The following is a 10,717-nucleotide window of genomic DNA, read 5'->3' on the forward strand; positions in this document are numbered from 1 at the left end:
TTCAAGCCAATTCATGGCAAGCAATCCTCTAATCAGTGGTTCCCTGATCGGGGTGGAGGTACTGTAGGTATATATAGAGAAAATGGGGATTTCTTTTTTAAGAATAAACCATGAAAATAAATTAAACATTCAAATAAATCTGCTCAGGAGGAACTAATTGCAACTTTTACTTTTCTTATTTTGTCATTTTAAATTCTTCAAAAGGTGGGTTGTCATTCATTCATTGCATCATTATGCTATCGTTTTCTCTTGCAGTTTTCTAAGCAAAATGTAGTTGGGTAAAGGGGGTAGGCCTACTTGGATTCAGAAAACAGGGAACGGGGGTATTTAAGCCAAAGAGGTTTGACAACCTCTGCTCTAACGTAAAACAATTGTATTTGCAACCTCTGAACATAAAAAGCATACTTAAGGAAAATCATTTTTCTACACCTTTATTCCAATTTAGACAAATACAATGTATTTACAGAAGACATTGCAAAACCAAGACACTGTTACACGAGCTAGAATATTCAGATTTATTTTTGGAAACTAAAATATGGTGAAAGAAATGACTAAGTAGGACGGAGTTCATTTCCTGAAAAGCCAGGATGTCACACTTCAAAACGCATGTGAGATATGTAATATGATGTGGATAAGGAACAGTACTCATATCTACATAATTGCGAAAAAAAATAAGAACAGTCGTCTGTTTATCCATCATAACAGCAGCAAGGTGGATGACATCCTCACTGTGATCACAATGACTGAATGCTTCTCCACTCTTCACGGTGGATTTCAGAGGAAAATGTGGAGGGAAATCAATCAACCCACCTTTCCACCATGCTGCCGTTTAATGACCCACTGCATAACAGCAGCTTTATTTTCTAGTGCATACACTGGGCAGCAGTACACAAATTATGATTACATGTAGCATAGGTATGTACAGCAGAAGAATTTCACAGTTTTATGGTAGGGAACCCAACACTAAGAGTTCAAAAATATTATTTTCAATTTGTGTTAAACTCATCAGTTTCTGTGCAGGTAATGTATAATAAACCTAAATGCTCGGACTATACTGCATCACCTGTAGTAGTAGTATTATTCTACTATAACTAGATGACACTCTGTAGGAGTATATTATATCCTCAAAAGGAAAATATTTTCAACATACATAATCATAATGCCATCTTATCCAAATGTCCTAACCACATGTGAAAATATCATGACTGACTCACTGGCTTCGATTTGCATAAAAATAAATGTAAAGAACTCTAAATGCAACATGCGTTTGAGCTAAACTACCTTCATTGGAGCCAATATAAAATGACTAGGCAGACTAGCTACTCTAAATTGTATCTACAACAAATAATTATTAAATATAAACCAATTTCATGCATTTGGAATGCAAACATAGATACATAATATACAATTTACTTAGTCATTACCCATCGTTCCACAAACTTAAAACATGATGTGACACAATACTTCATATCCAAGATCTATTTCAAGATTTGGTATTTCTCACACGCACAAAAATTAAACAGTCAACATAAACAGTTCCCTCTAAATGAGCCCTTATTGTTGTCCCAGCACCAGTCCTCTTGAAAATATATATTGTACTATATAAATGAAATAAAACCAACATACAGAAATATGTTTTCTCATCCCTCTCCTACTGTCATTTCTCGCCACAGAGGTTTACACCACTATTCCTTCACACCATCTCTCTCCAGAATCTTGTGAAGTGTTCTCCAAAGCGTCGGACTTAAAAAACAAACAAAGAAAAATATCCCAGACCTCACGGCGGCGGTAGCTTTGCCACACCCCCGGCGCCACAAACCGCGTCACCGACGATCACTTCAGCACTCCAGGTCAATGCTGAGCAGCAGCTCCTGCAGGGCCTGCAGCTTCTGGTTGGCCTCCTCGATAGCGCTGTAGGTCTGGACATTGCTGGCGATGTGGTAGCGGATGTCGTCCACCAGGGGGATGGAGTCCGTCTCGTGTCGCTCCTCCACCGACGCCGCGTCCTCTTTGATCATCTCTGCAAACTCCGCCTGCTCCACCAGCTGTGACAGCAGAGACATGTTTGGATTTGAATTTCTCCCGAGGCTATTTGAGCATGACTGATCAGCATATCCACCTGAGCCCAGAGTCGTTACAATAAACCGCAGATTGACAACATGGGGACGTGATAACGTTGGCACCCATTCCATATAGCTCGCAACCATATATATTCTAATATGCCCTCAGAGCTTGTTCTTTATTGTGATTATGGATAGGATGGCAACGAAGCATCAGCGTCACCAAAGTACCCATAATCATCACAGTAAAACATCCTCAAAAAACATTGGCCTATTGTTTTGTTATGGCTACCAATACATACTCTCGAAGATGTTTCATGTTTTCCTCTAAGAAAACAGGAACAAATAAAGCTGGCTCCCTGGGTACCACTAGAGTTGGCATAGCAACCAATAAGCACGACCAGGATGCTTTATGGGAGCTAGCTACCTTTATGGGAATTGCGAGCGTGACTAGAATACATCTTTGACCAATTAGTTTGCTCAGCCGAAGCGTCCCACTGTATGAACGTCAATAACAAGCCACTCAATAATTCATGCACACACAGTATATAGGAAGCATGAATACAAAGTATTGTTGTGCGCTTCGGTCACCGACTGCAGACTGACTGGGACACAAAGGCAGACATTCACCCTCTCGATGATCTTGGCCATGAACTCTGTGCACTGGTCCTCCAGGCGAGACAGGCGGAAAAGCTTGGCGGTCTTCCACATGTGGAGCACGTTGTCCTCGCATATCGTGTTAGCGAGCGTCTTCCCACACAGACGCTTCAGCCCCGGCAGCAGATACATGTCGGCCATGCAGAGCACGTCACACGCGTTTTCTGCAGTTAGCTGGACATAAACACAGTGATCGGAGTTTACATGTGGCAGACTGCGGTCAACAAATCCACCAGAATTAACAGGGTTTAACCCTGCTCATTAAACTTCCTGTTGTTTTATTGATCATCTAAACTAAATGTACGGTACATTTAAAATCTACTTTTTATTCAAGGGAAGGATTAATGTTGTACATTTTAAATTTAAAATGTACATCTTTTCCTTGAATAAGGCCTCTTACATCGTACATCCTTTCCTTGAATAAGGCTATCAAATGGAAAAACGGTGGAGCTACTAGGAGTATTTTTATATAGCAATATTTAATGCGAAGTAATATATCTGTGTACAGGCAGTTACAAATCAGAATAATTAATTATTCTGATTTGTAACTGCCTGTACACAGATATATTACTTCGCATTAAATATTGCTATATAAAAATACTCCTAGTAGCTCCACCGTTTTTCCATTTGAATACTTTTGCCTTTTGAGCTGCTTGGGTCCACACTTTCATTGATTGAATAAGGCTATGAAATGTGTTCAAGTAGCTTCATCTTTGTTATGTGCCTTTGTAACCTGCGTTGTGTTGACAGCACCGGCTGCAAACCCATGTGAATGTGAATTAGGGGCTTGCCCAGGGGTGGAGCGGGATTCGATCCACCGACCTCCCGCTTCCAAAGCGCACGCGTTAACCACTACGCCAAGAGAGCTACGCTCCTTTAGCGGAGCTGGTTAACGGGGCCTTTATACCGGGTGAGTGAGTTCAACCAACCTACTCGCTACCACTCGGGACTCACGAGGACTCGCATTCATTTTGTTACACACCTTAACACTCCTCGACCTCAAGATGGAAACCCACCATTCTGGTGATGTTACAGTACCACCGTATCCTTCCTAATATTGAATATTGCAATATTCGCTGTGCTATTTTTCACAATATCAAATGTTGTTGTTGTTGTTGTTGTTTTGCACAGTCTGTCTGCCCTGCTGCCAAGAGGCCCAGGAGTCAAAAAGGGGGCAAAAACCCCAAAACACACAAGAGGTAGAAACGTATAATTAAAATAACATATTTAATAACATGTTTAACAGCTGACACCATTTGTAAGTGATGCCGCCTCACTACAGAATGAAGGAGAGACATGACAGAAAGAAAGTGAAGGCGTGTGGAGAGTGAGAGAACAGGGGAAACAGGTCCCTTCAGGACCTGCATGCATCTAGAACACTGAAGCCATCTTGTAAGATCAATCATGGCCGACCACTCCCACCCTGGCAACGAGGCGAGCTCTTCAAAACATTCCCCCTCGGCAAGAGACTGCTGAACCCCCCCACCCGTCATTACTCTTGCTAACTACTTTGTGCACCGCATAGACTGTAACTCATATCTAATTTAATGCCTATTTAACTCTGACTGTAAACTCGTGTAAATTCATACTTGATGCCTACTGAATATACATCTCCACTCATGTACATATTGGACTGCACTTGCAATGTTGTGATTGTCTTTTTGTTGTTTTTCCTATTTCTTTATCTCTGAATATTGACATGACCGCTACACTGCAGAACAACACTAACACTAAGGCCATGTTCACATTACAGGCAAATCTGATTTGCTGATGAAGTCATTAATCATCATTATCTTGATTGGTTTCCCAAAAATCTGATTTGGGAGTGTGTCCGCACTGCCACAAATCTGATTCTCAAGTCGGATCTGTGTCCAGACCTAAACAGCCTTATCGGCATGGGTTGCTATGGTAACGATGTGGGCGTCAGTAAATACGTACGTTGGTGACGTGGTTTTCATGCGCAGAAGCATTTGATGACGAGTTGCGAGTGAAGTTCAAATCAGATTTGGTGGATCTGCGCGTCCACACTGAAGTCACATCAGTCGAAAGCAGATTGGAAACTACCTCCATATGTGGTTTGGGACAAGTGACACAAATCAGACTCGGGAGTGTCCAGACTCATAAAACCAATCTGGATAAAGTCATTAATAGGTCACTAAAGTTCACAAATCAAATTTGGCCTCCTAGTCTGAACATGGCCTAAGACACTGTGGCAATAAATGTGATTCTGATTCTGATGAAGGAATAAAGGAGAGAGAAGGAGAGAGGACAGAGAAAAAAACATTTTCATTTGTGTGAATTATTGACACTGTGCACTGATACGACGGATGAGTCATTTTAGGATCAAAATGGTGAAGATGGCCGAAAGGTGACAACTTTGCATCCCAGAGGGACAACCAGCCACCAGACAACAAATCCACAATCACAGAACACTGGAGACAGAACGTGTGAACTAACCTCTGTGTCGTCACTGTAGATGTAATACAGAAGCTGGATAAAGATCTTATGGGAGATGTTGTGGAGAGTGAGCACCGGGGTGCCGGGTTGGGACTGTAGAGTCTCCCCCTCACTGAAGTGATCCTCCAGCAAGGCTTTAAAATAATCACTGCGTCCACAGAAAAATGCCTGGACATGCACACACACGCAGACACACGTGCACACACACACACACACACACACACACACACGCACACACACAGTAAAGACACTCAACGCCAGTACAAATACAGTATGGGACTGAGGGCTGAAGCATATTGTGAGAGCTCGGCAAAATGGCAATGCGTACCTTATGGCACATGAAATTGAAACCATCGACTCTGAAGCAAATGTCGGGATAAGTAGGGAATTTGTCAATTCTGTTAAAGGGAAGTTCACCAAATCCAACCTGGAGAAAATCAGCACAAACAGCATCAGAAAATATGCTCATTGAAACGACTACTACTACACTTGACTACAATGTTGGATCAAAATACAGGCAGCTATGGTGTATGTTTTTGTTTTCTTCCTGTCACATTCTTACTCTTAGCTCTGCAGGAAGTGCACAGTCAGCGAGTTGAGCCATCTCGTCCTGGAGCCGACAGTTCTGAGGCTCCAGGGTGAGCACCTTCACACAGGTTCCCGGCTTATTGGACACTGGGCGGGGAGAGAGTAGAAAGGGAGACAGGCGTCACTCATGAGAAAAAAGGGCAAATCCGAGCTCCAGAACACTGGCAAGAGCTTCACGAGGCAGAAGCTCTCAATGATACAACATACAAGACAATTCCCTCTTTGCACCAGAGCAAAGGGGGGAATGGGGGCGGAGTTGTCAAACAGGTTAACACTATTTTGAGGTTATCTGAACAAAGCTCAGTTTCCTCCCGTGATGGCTATGGATGGGGCTTTCCAGTGTAAACATGAACAAGAGGACTTCCTTACCAAATCCATACCCCTGTTTATATTTAATCTCTAGCTCGTCTATGAGGTCTCCCATCTTGCACTGTTTAGCAAGACGCCTGCAGTCCTCCACCAGGCTTACATCGATGTCCATACGTCCTGCAGGCACGAAGGTGACAAAATGAAACACAAAAGGGACATTAAATGATTGCATTCAATTCTTCTAATTCATTATCTTAATAAGGGGACACCTTATTAAATCTTTTGTCTGGTTATTTTTCTGAGGACCATGTTGGAATTCAATTAAATTGGGAATTAAAATTAAATTTGAATTATATTGAGGTTATATTCAATACATTAATGCATGGCTTATGTGTATTATTCAATAATAACAATAATAATAAGCTGGTTTGTTTGCATTACTCTTTAAATCTGAAGGGTACGCTTAGCTGCAGCTTGAGGCCAATTGCATCCATTTTCAGACAGATTTTCACTGTTGAAAAGTCTGACTGTTAGTACCGTGCCAAATCACTCTTGAAGAAAGATATCACCAAACTTCAAGGCATCCACATCTCAACTGTTTTCGTTTATTCAGAAGTCATGCTTTGGCATTGGTTTTAGAAGTAGTAATAGTAGTGATGGGTTCAATTTTACTAGTCTGAAAGCAGAATGACCGAAATGTTAGGCAAAATAACTGCAGCTCTAACACACGCCCACCTGTATAGAAATACTGCAGGATGGCTCCAAAGGCCGCAGGGTTTATCTGAAATCAAAACAGCTTTTATCGGTATGGACACAATATTCACCTGTATTCGCTATGGCAATCTAACGACAATGCAAACAACTAATTAATGACAGAGCTAATGCAGGCTAGTAAGCAGGCATTAAACATTAAAGTCGAACTGAACCTGTTCGTCACGTGCATAATGAGTCCGTTTCAGACTGAAAACATAGTTTGTCTAAGATGACAGGTTGAGAGGCGGGTCATAGTATCATGTTGATGATTTTATTTGACAATTCTGGGGACTGGATTGGGCTTTGGCCAATCCTGGCGTGTTCCGCCTCCAAATCGAGTGGGATTCAGTGTGTTGTGGCGCTCCCCTCGGGAAGAGCCTTTTGACGGGAGGAGTGGAGCTCAGTGACCCGCAGGCAGCCAGCTGCCTTCGTGTTGCCGAGCGGAGAGTGCAGCACGTCGGCCTGGAATCTCCGAAGTGCGACCCCTGACAACCAAGCTCTCGGATGCGCGCGCCATTATCGCTGCTGTAACGATACGATATCCCTGGAATGCGCGTTTTAACGAGCCAGTTACATTTCTTTGCATTCTTAGAGATTATAGTTTTTGTTTTTTGTTCGTGTTTCTAACAATTGGCCAAGTTAGTACGGTAGTTAGTTTATGGGATAGGAATTCTGCCAAATGACAGGCACTAGGCGCCATTTTCGACTTCATTTGGAAGAGAAAATTATCCTGAAATGAAAATTTGATTGACAGCTGCATGTCGTGATATGATTGGTTGAAATGGGGTCGAAATTTGATAGTACTAGGTGACGTCAGCAAACTGTACATTACTGTTATCAATGAAATCTTGAAAAATGAACTTTTGATGTGAAAAAGTGTGAAAAACTAAAGAAATTAGATTGTTGTGATTTTGTTTGCATACATTATTAAATAGGTGCACTGCATACCCAGGTATTTGAACTAAAAGAAAAGAAAAGTCATTTTTGGGTTCAGCTCGACTTTAAACACACAGAATGCTACTGGACTTTTGCTGCAGCAGCAGCACCTACCAGAGGGTGTCTCAAGGTGATGAGGTTCTTGCCTTCCCACTTCTTCTCTAACATTGTGTTGAAGTACTCCGAGCGAGCGCTGAGGATGCAGCGGTGAGCCGGATACGTCTGTCCGTGAACCAGGAACTTGACGTCACTGTGTTGACCCTGCTCAAGTAACCTAACACATCACAAGTACACAAAACTGTATGGGTTAGATAGATGGGTGGATACAAAATGAGCACAAACACACCACAAACACAGAGGTTCTGTATTGTATGTTCTGTATTTCTCTCTACTAATTTTCCCGTTCCTCTTCACTGAAAACTATTGAAACAGTTGAGGAAGTTGAACTGCTTTGTCTCCTTAAATTAAATGGCGTGGGGTGGAGCAAAATCATATTTTGTCATGCAAGAAATATGCTGAAGTATGAGAAAATAAGCACTTCACACTGGTGGAGCTTGACCCTCACATGTGCAGAAAGTAGTCATAGTAGTCGCGCTGCATGGTCTGGGCACTGATGCACTTGTAGTCTTTGAGCAGGCGTCTTACGGAGTCGCTCAGGGAGCCGTACATACACCTCTCCGCATCAAACGTGTTGGCTTCACACTTGGCACCTCAAAGGAGAGCAAAGCAAAACATGAGGGCTATGTGTACAAAGATAGGTTTATTCCTGTGTTTTGACGAGATGTACCTGTAGGCTACTTATTGTTTACATTACTTGGCGAATAACTCCAGCAAAAAAAATCCAAACTTACCATTTGCCAACAAGTACTGGACCAGCTCCTCGTGGCCACAGAGGCAAGCATAATACCTGGGGAATATAAGTGTTCACATTTCAAGCAGGGTTGGGCAATAATTCAATATTATCGTTTCTCATCCTTCAATAGAATCATATCGTTATGTTATGTTATCTAATTAATCAATGATAAAGAGCAACTAATCATTATATCTCTCACAAAATGAGATTTCAAACAAATTAGAAGATATTATTTGAAAATGAAGAGTTTTATTGTACTTTCCACATTAGCAGATATTGTTATATGGATATTGAAATAATTTCTTGGGATTATAGTGATATCATTTTTGTCCATATCACCCAGCCCTAACCTCGAATGATCAGAATAATCATGCTGTGTAGGCCAGATAAGCCATTAATTGCCCATACTGTACTTACAATGGGGTGCTGTCCCATTTATCTCTTAGATTGAGGTCCACGTCTCTTTGTTCAACAAGGTAGCTTAGGAGAAAGAAAACAAAATAGTAGTTGTGGTGATGTGTAGTGGCAAATTAAAATCAATATGAAGTCCAGATGGTGATCACCCAAAGGCTGAGTGACAATAAACATTTTCTTTTCACATCACATGTCAGTCTGTCTTTCTGACTATTTCAGCAATAGGTCTGAGGTAATGGCCCTACCATTACAATAACTGTAACTCACAAAAGCAGTAGAATAGCCGAAACTAGAAACAATAGTGAATTAAACCAACATGTTATTCATATACAATAATACAATGATACATTGTAGCTCTTTCTTGTAATATAAATGTGCCGAGAGTGAAGGCAGTCACTCGCCACACTGCACGTCTTTGCTACTATGCACTTTATATCTCTACTGTGCACTTTAGATCGTTGCTACAGTTGTCATATTCGCACTTTAAACTGCTGCTCTAGACTGTTCTTATGTTTTTATTGTCTTATTTGTTTTTATGTATGTACTTTGTATTATGCTTTTTGCAACCCAAATTGCCCTTTTGGGACACTTAATAAATCTTGAATCAATCTGAACATCACCCATGTTTATATTGTATGTTTTTGCTGTTTTTTCGCATAAGCCCTCTGGGGTTTCTGTCTCTTGCCTGCACAATGTTTGCATTTACTTGTATCTGTCCTTTTGTTTTTGCTGTGTGCAAATATATTTAAATATATTTTTTATAGTATGGAGCACAGGGGCAGCATTATTTACATCACACCTAGTACTGCATTCTTTATGCGCATTATCTTTTATATTAATAACTATGGCTACGGATTCCAAACTGTCCCAGGTCAGAGGGCGTGTCTTGCACCAGTCAAAAGTGTACAATGGATAATTCCTCGCATGCCTTGCTGTCAGGTACTGACTGCAGGCTACAGCTACTAGACGCTTATTAGGAGGAAGTCGACCTACAAACCTAATTGCTAAAGTTACCAGCTGGCATCAAAGTTAATGTTGCATGCAAAACATGGCTTTCCTCAGCTGATTTGATCTGACCTAGCGTTAGTTCGGTTATTCGCCAGTACGGTTAGCTTTAACATATTTGCAGTGCAGACTAGGCCAAATTCGTGTAGCGCGCTGACAGTTTGAGCAAAACGGAAGCTAGCAATACTACCTAGCAACACGCAGGATAGATAATCTGGCACAAAGATGAGGACAACCGATTTGTCATCACGCCAACTTCAATAGAAACGCCTAGATATTTACCTGACTCTACAAATGTCGCCCTTTTTGCAACTTGTAAACAAATCGTAAGCATCCATGTTCTCCGCGGTGTTTTCGGTCCTCTGCGATGCATTGAGCCGGCCTGTCTTCTGGACAGGAGAGAGTGTGATTTCTGAGAGAGTAACTTCTGTGCTTCTTCAGTCCTCGTAGGGAGAGTTCTTCACTGTGTCAGCTTTGGCAGTGTTGTTGACAAGTTATCGGAGCCTCAATGTTTTGGTCGAGGATGCCAGGTTGTCATGTGACTAAAGAGGAGGAGCAGAGACGTCCCTCCCCACTGCCCTGCGTAGCCCATGGGGGCGTAGCCTGGATGGGAAAATCTCGCTCCGAGTCTTCCGGCTATGGGCGGAAGACCCGGAACCAAAGTGCTGCTGTGCTCCAGGAAAAA

At 41.8% G+C, this 10,717-nt stretch overlaps 1 protein-coding gene across 1 annotated transcript; it reads right to left on the minus strand.

Annotated features, from left to right (window-relative positions):
• Nucleotides 1-415: 415 nt before the first annotated feature.
• Nucleotides 416-10,548, minus strand: abtb1 (ankyrin repeat and BTB (POZ) domain containing 1). The gene is made up of 12 exons (XM_083642444.1): nucleotides 10,315-10,548; nucleotides 9,031-9,093; nucleotides 8,612-8,667; nucleotides 8,326-8,470; nucleotides 7,875-8,034; nucleotides 6,807-6,852; nucleotides 6,132-6,248; nucleotides 5,737-5,849; nucleotides 5,503-5,601; nucleotides 5,175-5,342; nucleotides 2,691-2,891; nucleotides 416-2,045 (listed from the first exon to the last, which is right to left on the minus strand). The coding sequence occupies exons 1-12, from the start codon at nucleotides 10,368-10,370 to the stop codon at nucleotides 1,839-1,841; spliced, it is 1,431 nt and encodes a 476-aa protein (XP_083498570.1). The 5' UTR covers nucleotides 10,371-10,548; the 3' UTR covers nucleotides 416-1,838.
• Between the last annotated feature and the right edge of the window lie 169 nt (nucleotides 10,549-10,717).

Source organism: Poromitra crassiceps (assembly GCF_964638095.1).
Source record: "Poromitra crassiceps genome assembly, chromosome: 8".
Taxonomy (NCBI): domain Eukaryota; kingdom Metazoa; phylum Chordata; class Actinopteri; order Beryciformes; family Melamphaidae; genus Poromitra; species Poromitra crassiceps.